The sequence below is a fragment of the Salvia splendens genome, chromosome 13 (genome assembly GCF_004379255.2).
Source record: "Salvia splendens isolate huo1 chromosome 13, SspV2, whole genome shotgun sequence".
NCBI classification, from domain to species: Eukaryota; Viridiplantae; Streptophyta; class Magnoliopsida; order Lamiales; family Lamiaceae; genus Salvia; species Salvia splendens.
The window spans coordinates 1,776,259-1,792,093 of NC_056044.1; the positions used below are offsets into that span (position 1 = coordinate 1,776,259).

General features: G+C 37.1%; 1 protein-coding gene and 1 pseudogene across 2 annotated transcripts; both read left to right on the forward strand.

Annotated features, from left to right (window-relative positions):
• Nucleotides 1-4,940: 4,940 nt before the first annotated feature.
• Nucleotides 4,941-9,257, forward strand: LOC121762656 (disease resistance protein RGA2-like). Of its 2 annotated transcripts, XR_006042269.1 has the most exons (3): nt 4,941-8,323; nt 8,412-8,513; nt 8,997-9,257. XR_006042269.1 is itself a non-coding variant. In XM_042158610.1 (2 exons), exon 1 carries the CDS (start codon nt 5,115-5,117, stop codon nt 8,310-8,312), a length of 3,198 nt encoding a protein of 1,065 aa, XP_042014544.1. In that variant the 5' UTR covers nt 4,941-5,114; the 3' UTR covers nt 8,313-8,323; nt 8,412-9,257. The 2 variants fall into 2 exon arrangements, 1 of the variants encoding a protein (XP_042014544.1); XM_042158610.1 differs by having other exon boundaries at nt 8,412-9,257.
• Nucleotides 9,258-12,368: 3,111 nt separating this feature from the next.
• On the forward strand, nt 12,369-12,462 carry LOC121763133 (annotated as a pseudogene).
• The last annotated feature ends 3,373 nt before the right edge of the window (nt 12,463-15,835 follow it).

Sequence of the window (15,835 nt, forward strand, 5' to 3'; positions counted from 1 at the left end):
AATGGTTCATCTTGGAGGCTTAATATCTATGTGAAACTTATAACTATCTAATTACTGTATTTACAAATGAAGTAAACCTACCACTTTAAGTTTGATCTTCGATTGTTCATCCCCGAGGCTTAATATATATGTGAGGCCCATAATTATATAACCACTACATTTACATGTAAAATGAACATCTTCTTTAACATTTATGTCACACTTATAACCATTTTACCAATTAACTTATAGAACCTCAAATTATGCAATTCAAAAGAAGCTCTTCAATTTGGTTCCATTGCCTGTCATCAAGCCTTAAATGTGTTGCTCCTAATTTTCATGAACTTTGTGTTTAAAAACAAGTGTTTTTGAAACTTTAATACTCCCTCCGTCTACGACAAATAGTCTCATTTTCCATTTTGGGATGTCCGTGCCGTCCACAAATTAGACTATTTTTTGTGGACCTAGGGAGTATATATAAGCCCTTATTAAAATTCTAATTTCATATTGGCTCAAAATCGTAAAAACTAAACTAAAAATATGATATTTGTAAGTTGGTTGTATTTTGAATTGAATTGATGTCCTGAAACTGAATATGTTTGGTTTATGTGATCTGCAGAAACTTGTGAGATGCATGATTAAGGTAGAACTAATGGCAAGTTTCTGTGTTTTTACTTAGCTTTCTTCAAGTTTTTGTAGTGTATCTGATATTGGCGTTGGAGAATGATTGTGTGACGTTTTAAGATGTTCAGGACTCTGTTGGATGCCCGAAGAGGTAGATGTTGAGCTAGCCAAACAAATGAATGATTCGGGCCTTCCTCTCTCTTTCCGAGCCAATAAATAGGTATGCTTATGTCTCTTTAGCATGTTAGTTAGGCGACCGGAATTGTTACTTTAGTAAGTTCAAATTTCGGAATTCACAGTTGTTTGATTAGGATTCTGAAAGTGTTTTAGTTTCTTCGCGATAGATATCAGTCTTTTCTATGATGTATTGCTGTCATGGTCTTTGTCAACCTTAGCTTATTGCCTTCATGGTCCATCATGTTTCATTGTCGACCTTAGCTTATTGCCTTTGGCTAGTGTGACCGAGTGTTGAAGGGGAATGAAGGGACTTAGCCTTAAAGCCCACTAATCAAGATGTTGGTGGTTATTTGAAGGCCAAAGGTTTATTTTCTAGTTGAATTCACCTTATCCGGGATGCCATGAGAATGCCCGGTCAGGAGATATGCATGTTGTGAAACGCCCGACCCGCTCGGGAGTTATCACGGCATCCTGATTCCTTGCATCAAACGCCCGGGCGGGCATTTCCTGGATGAAAAACGCCCGCCCGGGCGAAGTCTCTAGACTCCCTGGCTTGTTCGATCAAAACGCTTGGCGGGCGTTCCGATCGCGCGGCCCGGACGTTCACATTGCCTTTAACTGCACTTAAGCTCGTTCTAACCTGTTTTTACTTCAAAACTTCGACAAACTCATTAAATCACCCAACTAGTGCATAAGTGGAAACCTCTACTCTACACCTCAATTCAATAAACACCCAAAAAAACATCCTAGGAGTTTGTCACTCTACTTTTTCTCACTCTTAATTTATCATATCTTCACTAAACTCACAAAACAACATTACACAATCATACGTCGAAAAATAAATGTTCCACTTGGGACTGGACAAGGGAGTATTAATTTATAAAGGAGTGTACTTTTAGTTTTATTTTTCTTATTTGTTTTTGTAGAATATTAGGGTTTGATATGATTTATTTTCCTTTAGGACCAAATTATCTCTATGGTATCCGCGCATATTTCACACGTTTAATATTAATATTAATTAATACGTACATAATGATTAACAATAAAAAATTATTTCTTAAATTAGATAATTAGCTATTGTTAGTGAAAAATTGTGAGATATTTATTTCTCTGTAACTGGCTTTTGTCAGTTTTGTGGGGTATTTATTCCATATGCTTGACTGCTAGTTAGATGGTTGAGAATGCTAGATTCACAAGAAAATTGCCATAAATATTTTTGGCTCCACAATCCCGTTGGTAGGTGGAGAAATAAAAGTAACCATAATGTATTATTGACTAAAGTTCATAATTGGTATCTTACATTTGTCTAAAATAATAGTTTAGTCTATGATTTTATTCATATTTAATGATTGCGTTAAAAATTTAATGGTTAACCATATTTTGACCTAATTGATAAGTTAAATACAAGCAAGACCAAAAACTAACAAACTTATAATCTATAGGATTAAACAGGACCATTAATTTTTATGGAACAATTAAATATGGACTAAAACATATTATTTGGAACTATTACAAGATAATAGAAGCCAAGGACGGAACTAGAAAGCTTAAATAGCCGGGGCTGAATTTTTGAAAATATATTAGTATAATTAAAAGACTAAAGTCTCAATTTGGTTCTTAACATATTGCGTTTTTTTTTATTTTGGTCCAAAATATTATCTATTGAATTATTCGGTCCCTCACATTTAAAACCGGACCACATTTGGTCAATTTTGGACGGTTCCGTCAAATTTTTGACGATTTTAATTACCGGGTCACAAAACCGTCACAAACTGGGAGAAACTGATCCGTCACTAATCCGTCACTAATCCGACAAAATGTGATAGATCTGATTAGTAGAAATTACCTGATGTAAGAGCGAGCGTGCTGCGCGGCGGCGACGCCTTCGCTGCCGCCTGAGAGGAGATAAGCGGTGCCGACTTCTCGGAACGGATCTCGGTCGTAGTTGTGAATCGAGGCTTCAGTGAATGATATTAGCACGAAGAAAACGAAGGATTTGAGAATGGCAGCGCGGCATTGGCCGCTGGCGAGGGCCATGGGCGGCGAGATTGAGGGCAGAAATAGCGGGGATTGTAGAGAGAGAAAGAGGAGAGAGAGATCGGCGGGGAGAATTTGGTGGCGAGGTAGAGTGGTGATACAGCAACTAAGATTTCAGCATCAAACAATCATGTGCAACGCGCGTGATGATCTTGGCGTCGGTTACTGAAAGATATTTAACACCTAATAAAATTGTTAGTATAGTTTAAGTTTATAATATGTCTATTAACGAAAGATTAAATACGTGATATTGTTAATGATGGTGGTTGACTGATGAAGTTTGTGAGTAAGACGATAATAGTTATTGCAATCCTTTCTCTTTGTATATTAGTCAAACATGGTAATAAGTTGGCATCTGATTAGTGACTGATTAGTGACGGATTAGTGACTCGGTAATTACAATCGTCAAAAAATTGACGGAACCGTCCAAAATGGACCAAATGTGATCTGATTTCAAATGTGAGAGACTGAATAATTCAAAAGATAATGTTTTGGACAAAAATTAAAAAAAAAACGCAATATGTTAAGGACCAAATTGGGACTTTAGTCTAATTAAAATATATAAAATGTGGAACTAAGTTTCAAAAAATTCAAAAACGTGTTATAATATTTTTAATAAAATTCAAAAACATGTTATCATAACATAGAAATTTTATTACAAATGATGCTACACATAAAATCCAATACCCTCTTTTTAATACACTATAGAAGCGCGCTGGACAGAATTTATGTAAAACATTAACTATAGTTATTTATTTTAACTTTTTGTTAAGTATAATGATGTAGTACTACAGTCGTGTTCGTTTTTTAAAATAAAATAATATCAAGATACAATCTAAAATTGAGTTGTAAGATTATTTTAGTCATAGGAGGTAGCTATGACTAATTATCTCATGATTATCCATCTAGGATTGAGTTGTGAGATTGAATCTCATGAACCAAACACACTATAAATTTAATCTTGGATACAATCTTGCAATCTGAACACCCCTACGAGTATTAAATCCAATTCACATTTACTACGTCACTCTCTCGCACGGATTTGGATCACCTACGGTGCACAGCACTGCTGTGCACCTCACATGAGAATTTTTTAATAATAAAAAAAAAATTATTTTTTTATTGTCATGTGAGGTGCACAGCAGTGCTGTGCACCGTAGGTGATCCAAATCCCTCTCGCACACAATCCTAAATCCCAATTAAAAAAAATAATTAATGCTCAAGGCCCACCACTTAAAATTAAGTGTTCTTGTCCAAGGTGGTATCTCTCTTTACTTCTCAATCTAAGCGGCCATGAGCGGAGGGTTATTGGGTCCGGCGCCGGCCAAGCTCCCGCTGAAGCGGTGGCTTGGCCGTTCGGATAGCCTATAATTTTTCTTGAATCAAGTCGAAAATAGTATATCCTCCCCCTCCGTGGAGTGTAGAAATATACTTTGTTTTCAAAGGATGTCATAAAAAATGAGTAGTTCAATGGCTTAGTTATTAGGTTTTTCACTAAGAGGCCAATACTCAACAAGAACATATTTTTTCCATTCTTTACTTTTTAATTTTATCAATTAATACTGCTTTTTGTTATCAAAATAAAACCTTTAAATACTCGTATCAAATCAAAAAATTTACTAATTTCTATTTACTCCCTATTATTTTTTTATATTTACTTTTTAGTTGAAATCATTTTTAATACTTCGGTTATTGTTTTATTTGTGATAAAATTCTTATAATTTGTGATCCATTTTGCATCTTATTCTCTAGGTAACAAAATAAACATTTAAATATTTATAAAATCTATATATTTATTACTTCATTTATATTACTTTTATAGTATGTAATACTTACAATAATTTTGAATGTAATAATATTTAAAATAATTTTATATTTTAGATGAATAATAAGTATATATTTGCTTGCGAATACATGTTTATATTTTATTAACAAAGTTAGAGATACTTAAATATTAATATAATAAATTTTTTAATATTTAAATATTAAATTCATTACTATTAAAAATATTAAATTCCGCCTCCTCTATTTCCTAGGTATGGATCTGCCACTAGATACCATCTCCATAAAAGTCATGGATTTCGTCTTCCATTTACTACACAAATTTTCTCCAAATCTCAATATACATTTGGCCAATGTTTGTAAATGTTTGGTGGGTAGATGTCAATATCCATTTAATCCTACATTCAATGCCAAAGTGAAAGGCTTGACGAATTACATACCATCCTCTCAGATTCATCCTTCTCAAATCTCATTTGGCCATCTGAAAAAGAATCATTGATTGTTGTTGTTCTATAATGGCGGAGGCATTTCTTCGAGTCCTTCTTGATACTCTGAGCTCTCTTATCAAGAAGGAGATCGGACTGATCTTGGGCGTCAATGATGAGATGAAGAAGCTCTGCCGCACTTTCACTGCTATCCAAGCAGTGTTGGAGGATGCTGAAGACAAGCAAATTGAGAGCAAGCCAATCCGAAACTGGTTGGAGAAGCTCAACGCTATTGCTTACGAGGTTGATGACATATTGGATGAGTGCAACACTCATGTCTCCAAACTCAACCACTCTCATTCCAAACTCAGCCGCTACAGCCTCAAGAAATTGTTGTATCGCCACAACATCGCAAGGAGGATGAAGCAGGTTAACGAGAAAGTGGAGGCCATTGCTGCGGAGCGCAATAGGTTTCATCTGCGCGAGATGCCTATTGATAGGCCAAGAGAAGTTGCTATTGCGTCACGTGAGACAGCTTCCCTGTTGAATGAGCCTGATAAGATTTATGGCAGGGACGAAGATAAAGACAAGATTGTGAAGACGTTGTTGAATGATGTGAAGAACAGGCATGAGATGTCTGTGCTGCCAGTTATCGGTGTTGGCGGCCTTGGGAAGACCACTCTCGCTAGACTAGTCTTCAATGATCTGCAGGTGGAAGAGCACTTTGATCTAAGGATTTGGGTTTGCGTCTCTGATAATTTTGAGATGAAGACTTTGGTGAAGGCCATGATTGAATCTGCCACGGGAAGAGGAAAAGCTTCGAATCTGCAGTACTTGGATGCCGCAGAGCGTCGCCTCTGGGAATTGTTGAACAAGAAAAGATACTTGATTGTATTGGATGATGTTTGGAATGACAACCAGGATAAATGGGATGAGCTGAGAAAGGTTCTGTCATGTGGCTCAGCAGGCTCGTCTATCGTCGTCACCGCACGCCAGAAGAAGGTTGGTGATATAATGAAAACACTCCCATGTCATTGTCTTGAGGGGCTGTCAGATAAGCATTGTTGGACGTTGCTGCAGCAACGCGCCTTTGAACCAGGAGAAGAGGTGTCTCCACAGCTGGAGATAATTGGGAAACAGATCGTGAAGAAATGTGCTGCTGGAGTGCCCCTGGCTGCTACCGCACTTGGTGGAATCCTACGGTTTAAAAGAACGGAAGAGGAATGGATATATGTGAGAGACAATGATATATGGAAGTTGTCGCCTGAGGAGAGTTTGATAGTGCCAGCTTTGCGATTGAGTTATCATCATCTTCCGTTGGAGCTTAGGCAATGCTTTGCTTATTTTGCAGCATTTCCTAAGGACCATTACATTGAAAAAGAAGAACTGGTTCTTCTATGGATGGCTCATGGCTACATTTCATCAAAGGAGACTTTACAAGTGGAAGATGTTGGAAATCAAATATGTAATGAGCTACTACTCAGATCGCTTCTACAAACAAATGTGTATAACAAGAGTGAGATTGGTATGCACGATCTCGTTCATGATCTGGCAGAATCAATAATGGAGAACAAAGTTCCTGGAGTACAAAGTGAAAGAAATCTCACAAGTGCATCAACTATCCGCGAGGTAAATTTGCTACAAAAAACCTACTTGTTTCCGAAAACTTTTCAAAAAGATATGAGCATTACTTCCATCTCGGAGCTAAGAAGTTTAAGAGTATTAAAAGCAGAAGCAATAGAAGATTTGCCTCCTTCCATTGGCAATCTTAAACATTTGCGATACTTGAATCTGTTTCGATCCAAAATTAGCGCTCTCCCAAGCTCGATATGTACTCTTTGGAATTTGCAAACCCTTAACTTGGATTACTGTGATAGGCTTGTGGCTTTACCTAAGAAGCTAACATCCTTACGTAATCTCCAACACCTATGTTTGTGGGATTGCGAGTCCTTGCATGAGATGCCATCTAAAATGAGAGAGTTAAATGGCCTGAAAACATTAAGTATGTTTGTTGTCGGTCTCAAGAGAGATAACCAACTTGAGGAACTGGGATGTTTGAACCTCAGTGGACGGCTTCAAATTAAGCATCTTGAGAGAGTAAAAGACCATATGGATGCAAAGAAAGCAAAGATTGCAGGGATAAAAAATCTTTCTGAGTTGAGTTTGTGGTGGCAAAGAAATGATTTATCCAAGTCAGAAGAGGATCTTGATGAAAAGGTGTTGGAAGCACTTGAACCTCACCCCAATCTTGAAAAACTTTTTATAGGAGGCTTCAGTGGTAGATATCTTCCAGATTGGATGAAAAATTCATCTCTAAGAAAAGTAGTTTGGATTTATATATGGAATTGCAAAAATTGTAAGCGTTTTCCAAATCTGGGAGGGCTACCTTGTCTCCAGTGGCTGTCCTTAAATGATGTGGGGGTGGAGTACATTATCGAAGAAGAAGAAGTTGAGAGTGGACACCCGGTTAAGATACAGTTTGCAGCTCTTGAATATCTGCAGTTAATTGATCTCCCAAATCTGAAGGGGCTCTCAAAGGAGCAAGGGATTAAAGAAGCATTCCCAAATCTTAAAAGACTATGGATTGAGCGTTGCTCTTCATTAAGATTGCCATCACTCACATCCCTCGAAAAGTTGGAGGATTTAAAATGCAGTAGCTCAATGTTGGCTTTATTATCTGAGCAAGATATTCCTAGGGCACTGTGCGTGGAAATTGAAGAGAGCCTGTCATATTTCCCAATAGAAATGCTGGCAAAGTTCAGCAAGCTGCGGTCATTGACAATTGAGAATGCAAAAGACATCTCTTTCACAAGAGAAGGTCTGGAAGCCTTAAAGGAGCTTACAGGTTTATCTCTAAAGAGTTGTCGGACAATGAGATGTTTACCAGAAGGGATGCTGCGGCACCTTACTGCTCTAGAGGCTCTAACCATAGATTACTGCCCAGAATTACTAGAGTTGCCAAAGGATATTAAACATCTGCATAATCTTAAGTTTCTCATGTTATGTGATCTTCCCAAGATGACGCGCTTGCCTCAAGCCATTGAGCACCTCACTTATCTATACCTTGACGGTCTTCCTAAGCTGGAATCACTCCCAGATCAGCTACCATCTCTCAATACACTCACTGTTGCTAACTGCCCAAAGGTTCTATTGATTCCAGCTCTGCAAAATCTGACACAGTTAAAAGTCGTTGGATGCCCACAACTGGAAAGGCGATGTCAGAGAGAAAGTGGAGAGGATTGGCACAAGATTGCCCATGTTCGCAGCATCTATATTTCTCCAAAATAACTTTTAAGATGGTTAGTAATTGTATTCTTCTTTACTTCTATAGTTTATTCACATACAGTTAATAACTCTTATTCTTGTTTGTTTCTTTATTTTTCTTAGTGCTGGAAGAACTTCGGAAAGTTGGCATTGTGGCAAGGGGCTAAGCAAGTACAACGTCGAATGCTCAGAGCCGAATGGAAGTTCTTTAGAATTTGTGCTTGGGTGAATTTCTGTGTTGCTCAACTTTTTTTTAAGTATTTGGTGGCAAGATTTTTTTGTGTGTCTCTACTTAGATGATTTCATATATACTGGTAATAATGTGCTATGTTTGAAAAAATCATTTGCCAACAAGAAACATGTTGGTGATATTCTTAATGAAAATCTTGTTTTAAATATTTGATGTGAAATATCGGATCTCTTCAGTCTGTTTATGATATTTGCAATTAATCTGGCAAGTAAGGCCTGCCATGACTATTTCTGTGTGTTTTTCAGACTTGCTTTGTTTGATATTGGCTCAAAATCGAAAACCCTAAACTAAACATATGATCTTGGTAATTTGGTGGTGTTTTGATCTTCTATCTTGAATCTGTTTGGTTTATGTGAAATGCAGAAACTTGTGGCAAGTTTTTGTGTTTTCTTGAAGCTTATGTAGTTTATCTTATTTTAGTATTGGAGAATGATTGTTTGATGTTTGAATATGTTCAGGACTCTGTTCGGGCCCGAAGACGTAGATGTGGAGCTATCCGAACCAATGAATGATTTGGGCCTTCCCTTGTCTTTTCAGAGCCAATAAAGAGTTATGCTTCTGCAGTTCATTATGTCTGCTGAGGATTATGATAGACCGCATCAGCGTCAACTTCTTTGTTTATAATATGTGTAGAGAATATGCAGTTTTGAGGTTTATGATGTATATACACTTCATGTTAAGTTTTTCTGATTATTTGAAGATGAAGTTTTTCTTTACTAGGATTTTGATGTGTCATCATTAGTCATTGTCAACCTTAGCTATTGGCTCTGCCTAGTGTGATGAGTGTTGAAGCTGTTACATAGACAAGATATGCCAGGACTAGTGGAAAAGGGAAGGACTCTGTGAAAGAGCAATCAACTAAGTCCTTTCGAGATTTGAGTATTACTTGCCAACTTCTTCGAAAGGTAGGAGGAGAGTATGTCCCCTGCAAGTGTGATATTTGAGTTCGTCTCTTCCTTGAATGCAGCAACTACTCCCTTAGTGAGGATGGTGGCAACGCCTAACAAAGTTCGATAGAACATCTTTTGGCCTTGTGTCATGGCCTTTGAGGTCGTTAGTGGTGCAATAGTGTTGGAAGATCTTATTACGCCGTTCCCATCGGTTCCAACTTAGGCAGGCACGGTTCATGTCTTAATAAGCTAATATGGAACCCTATCCATCTCTATTCTGTCTGCTTTCTTTTCCCGAGATTTAGGTTGATGTTTAGAATCGGTTTTCATTAAAAAAATATGGAACAAACCAATGAATTTTACCTTTCATCAAGTTCTGTATGTTGCCATGTCGAAAGATTTATAGTTAGTATATTTCTCACGTTGGCTTCAAGAAAACTATGATTCGTTATTTGCCTTCAAGGGACATCTTTCTTCAGCATGAAGAAGATGAATAGGGAAACAGTTTTGGAGAAAGAATATGAAAATGGTGCATAATTACTTTCAATGTATTCTACTATAGATGTATTTTATTTTTACGTAATACACTAATTCTTAATTCTTGTGTATTTCTTTAGTTCACAGTGTTGGAGGAACTTCTAAAAGTTGGCACAGTGGCAAGGGGCGAAGCAAGTACTGCTACAAGTGTGCAGAGTCGAATGCAAGCGCTTATAATTTGCGTTGGTCAACATTTGTAAAGGAAAAATTCTTATTGTGTGCTTCTACTTAGATTATTTCATACAGTATCTACTAGAGGAAGTATGAATGATGCTGCTCCTTGTGTTTATGATATTTGGAATTGATCATCTATCAAGCAACAACGTTGACCCTTCTGTAATGATGAATAATTGTAATTCAGTGTACTCTTCTTTATTTTTATTAGCATCCTTGAATTTATCTGTAATTTATCTGATAATCTCGTTGAAGAATGATTATTTGATGTTTGAAGATGTTGAGGATCTAGTTCAGTGCCCGAAGACGTAGATGTAGAGCTAGCCAAACATATGAATGGTTCGTGCGTGCCCCTCTCTTTCGAGCTAATAAAGAGGTAGGCATCTGCAGTTCATCATGTCTCTTTATTATGTTAGATAGTAAGCTAAAATTTCGGGGAATATTGTTGTTTCGACTAGTTAGGCCGATTATGTTGTTTCAGTTGTCGGTTGATGATTGATAAGTTACAAAAGTAGAAATATCCACCTTAGATGCCTATTTCTGCAAAGTCTTAACAATTTTCATCATTTATCTGTAGTTTCTCTGTTTATAATATGTTTAGGATGTGTAGAGAATATGCACTTTTCATGTTTATGATGTATTTTGATCTTAGCTTTGATATTTTTGTTTTTGCTGCCTTCTTCAAAGATCATATGATAATTTGTTTACTCTAATTACTGTAGTTACAAATGAAGTAAACCTACCACTTTAAGTTTGATCTTCGATTGTTCATCCCCGAGGCTTAAATCTTAATATATATGTGAGGCCCATAATTATATAACCACTACATTTACATGTAAAATGAACATCTTTAACATTTATGTCACACTTATAACCATTTTACCAATTACCTTATAGAACCTCAAATTATGCAATTCAAATGAAGCTCTTCAAATTTGGTTCCATTGCCTGTCATCAAGCCTTAAATGTGTTGCTCCTAATTTTCATGAACTTTGTGTTTAAAAACAAGTGTTTTTGAAACTTTAATACTCCCTCCGTCTACGACAAATAGTCTCATTTTCCATTTTGGGATGTCCGTGCCGCCCACAAATGTGACTATTTTTTGTGGACCTAGGGAGTATATATAAGCCCTTATTAAAATTCTAATTTCATATTGGCTCAAAATCGTTAAAACTAAACTAAAAATATGATATTTGTAAGTTGGTTGTATTTTGAATTGAATTGATGTCCTGAAACTGAATCTGTTTGGCTTATGTGATCTGCAGAAACTTGTGAGATGCATGATTAAGGTAGAACTAATGGCAAGTTTCTGTGTTTTTACTTAGCTTTCTTCAAGTTTTTGTAGTGTATCTGATATTGGCGTTGGACAATGATTGTGTGATGTTTTAAGATGTTCAGGACTCTGTTGGGTGCCCGAAGAGGTAGATGTTGAGCTAGCCAAACAAATGAATGATTCGGGCCTTCCTCTCTCTTTCCGAGCCAATAAATAGGTATGCTTATGTCTCTTTAGCATGTTAGTTCGGTGACCGGAATTGTTACTTTAAGACTAGTAAATTCAAGTTTCGGAATTCACAGTTGTTTGATTAGGATTCTGAAAGTGTTTTAGTTTCTTCGCGATAGATATCAGTCTTTTCTATGACGTATTGCTGTCATGGTCTTTGTCAACCTTAGCTTATTGCCTTCATGGTCCATCATGTTTCATTGTCGACCTTAGCTTATTGCCTTTGGCTAGTGTGACCGAGTGTTGAAGGGGAATGAAGGGACTTAGCCTTAAAAGGCAACGAATCAAGATGTTGGTGGTTATTTGCAGGCCAAAGGTTTATTTTCTAGTTGAATTCACTTTATCCAGGATACCGTGAGAATGCCCATTCGGGAGATATGTATGTTGTGAAACGCCTGACCGGGAGTTATCACGGCATCTCGATTCCTTGCATCAAACGCCCGGGCGGGCATTTACCTGGATGAAAAATGCCCGCCCGGGCGAAGTCTCTAGACTCCCTGGCTTGTTCGATCAAAATGCCCAGGCAGGCGTTCCAATCGCGCGGCCCGGCCGTTCACGTTGCCTTTAACTGCACTTAAGCTCGTTCTAACCTGTTTTCACTTCAAAACTTCGACAACTCATTAAATCACCTAACTAGTGCATAAGTGGGTGAAACCTCTACTCTACACCTCAATTCAATAAACACCCAAAAAAACATCCTAGGAGTTTCTCACTCTACTTTTTCTCCAGTCCCTTCGGGGACATCCGATAAAATTGGAACGATACAAAGAAGATTAGCATGACCCGCTCAAGGATGACACACATAAATCACTCTACTTTCTCTCCCTCTTAATTTATCATATCTTCACTAAACTCACAAAACAGCATTACGCAATCATGTGCGGAAAAATAAATGTTCCACTTAGGACTGGACAAGGGGAGCATTAATTTATAATGGAGTGTATTTTTAGTTTTATTTTTTTATTTGTTTTCGTAGAATATTAGGGTTTGATATGATTTATTTTCCTTTAGGACCAAATTATCTCTATGGTATCCGCGCATATTTCGCACATACTAATTAATACGTACATAATGATTGACAATAAAAAATTATTTCTTAAATTAGACAATTAGCTATTGTGAGTGAAAAATTGTGAGATGTTTATTTCTCTGTAACTGGCTTTTGTCAGTTTTGTGGGGTATTTATTCCACATGCTTGACTGCATTTATTTGGTTTAGTTAGATGGTTGAGATTGCTAGTTTCACAAGAAAATTGCCATAAATATTTTTGGCTCCACAATCCCGTTGGTAGGTGGAGAAATAAAAGTAACCATAATGTATTATTGACTTAAGTTCATAATTGGTATCTTACAATTGTCTAAAATAATAATTTAGTCTATGTTTTTTATTCATATTTAATGATTGCATTAAAAAGTTAATGGTCAACCATATTTTGACCTAATTGATAAGTTAAATACAAGCAAGACCAAAAACTAACAAACTTATAATCTATAGGATTAAACAGGACCATTAATTTTTATGAAACAATTAAATATGGACTAAAACATATTGTTTGGAACTACTAAAAGATAATAGAAGCCAAAGGATGGAACTAGAAAGCTTAAATAGCCGGGCTGACTTTTTAAAAATATGTTAGTATAATTAAAATATATAAAATGTGGAACTAAGTTTCTAAAAATTCAAAAACGTGTTATAATATTTTTAATAAAATTCAAAAACATGTTATCATAACATAGAAAATTTATTACAAATGATTTAGCACTACAGTGGTGTTCGGCTTCTAAGATAAAATAATACCAAGACACAATCTAGAATTGAGTTGTAAAATTATTTTAGTCATAGGAGGTAGACTAATTATCTGATGATTATCCATCTAGGATTGAGTTGAGGGGTTGAACTCATGAACCAACACCCTACAAATTTAATCTCGAATACAATCTTGCAAACCGAACACCCCTAGTAGCATTAAATCCAATTTCACATTTACTACGTTACTCTCTCACACAAAATCCTAAATCCCAATTAAAAAAATTAATGTTCAAGGCCCACCACTTAAAATTAAGTCTTCTTGTACAAAGCGTTATCTCTCTCTACTTCTCAATCAAAGCGGCCATGAGTGGAGGGTTATTGGGTTCGGCTCCGGCCATGCTCCCGCTGAAGCAGTGGCTTGTGCCGTTTGGAGACCCAATAATTTTCTTGAATCGAGCCGAAAATACCATATCCTCTCTGTAACACCCCGACTTTTTCTACCTTTTTATTGTGTTCTTGAAAGGACCGTCGTTTATGCACTTGAAAATTTTTCGACCTTGTTTCTTTTGTCGAGAGAAGTATTTCACTTTTGGGGCCAAACAATTATTCTTTCCTAGCCTAATTTGAAACCCAATTGTTACGAGCCCAAGATGATACCTACACGAAAGAATAGATCACGTATCAAATACACTTTCGACAACAAATCAAGACGAAAAGTTAGATAAGAACCGCGTCACATCAAGACGAAAAGTTAGGATAAGAACCACGTCACATCAGGCACGTTTTCCAATGACGGCCGCATTAATTACTCGTCGCATCAAAACGAAAAGACGTGAAATTTTGTCTTTTATGAAAATTTTTTCTATATATACCACCTTCCTCCTTTTCATTTTTTTTACTTCACAATCGAGAACCAAATCCGAGAGAGAGAAGAGAGGGGATGGAGGAACGAATTTCCGACCACCTACCTGTCGGGAACGGCGTCGGCGGCTGGGGGAGATCCTCGGCGACGGTGGCTGGGGCGGACCGCGACGGCAAGCCGCCGCGCCTACAGCAGCGGTGGCGGCACTGCGTTTTGATCGAGGGAAGTGCAGCCTTACCTTCGACCGAGAGGAGAAAGAAATGAGCACGGCGTGAAGGCATTAAACGAATGAGGTAGGGCTTTCTAACGAAGTATTTTACGTGGGCTTTCGAACTAAAGTGTTTCCAAGAGCTTTCGTTTTAATATTTCGGTTTGAGCATCATGTTATATGTGATCAAAGTGAAAGTGTTGTTGCGCATGTTATTGAAGGGGTTGGTAGCGGAAGCGTGCGTTCTAACGGATCACACAATACGGATCTATTTAGCAGATTATTTAGACAAAATCTATTCGCGTAATTGTCACATGTATCATGCTCATAACTTGAATTTCATACATGCTTTAGCACAAATAATCCCTAAAACATGCTTTCTACGGAGTTAGCCAATTTACCTCGTTGATTCTCCAAAGAATCGTCGATTGCTTGCGCCTTCTCCACGATGATCTTCATTACTAGACCACGGATCTTCTGACTGGTGTCCCGAACTGTATTCCGAAATCAGTGTGGGCTGATCTTATCGAAACACTAGGACTCGAATAAAGAAGACACAATTTTCTCACGAAGGAGGAGCTGAAGAACTCACGGAGGAGAAATTCTTGAAAAAATCGTCCTCTTCATAATAATAGAAGTGGACGAAATTTTCATACTAAAAATTAATTATTGTTGTGTTTTATGTCTCCTTTATTCTCCTATTTATAATAGTTACATATTGGGCCCAGTCAGGGATCTATGGAAGGTTTTGGACATGGGCTCCCCCAATTAGCTTTTTACTAATTAAATTGAACCCACAATTTAATACAAGCTTATATTGGAATATTACGAGCAGCCACTACAGAAGTAATATTGGCCTCCCCATCCAAATCCGAAATTACAAGTAATCCGGGTTTCCATTTTGTTTGTTATTTATTTCCCGCGCTTAAGATATAAATGTCCATTAATTAATTAAAGTCTGCTATGGACGTAATTAATTAACATCTTATTAATTTCAAGAGTGGACTTAGCAAGAAACACTTATTTATTATTCATAGAGTAATAAAACTCCAACTGGCCAGTTTCCGAATAAAAAAACCTTGTTCAAGCTCCTCTTGAGGACATTATCAAACGAGACTCACCTCGCGCACGATTCAACATAATAGCAATCCTAGCACCGCTAGATAATGATCACCACAACTCAACATACCTGGATCGTTGGGTGACGAAAAACCCGCACCTTTGGTAAGTCAAAGTAGTAGATACTCAATATCGTATGCTCAATGCTAACGTACATTGATTAAAAAATAGATATTTATCAAGACCTCGTCTTTCAGTAGATAGCATAAAGACACGTCTTGCTGTTAGATCCATTCAGTGCTATACCACACCAACGT

Excerpts from the sequence above, each read along its gene's own strand:
- LOC121762656 (XM_042158610.1), top strand. The coding sequence starts at position 5,115 with ATGGCGGAGGCATTTCTTCGAGTCCTTCTTGATACTCTGAGCTCTCTT.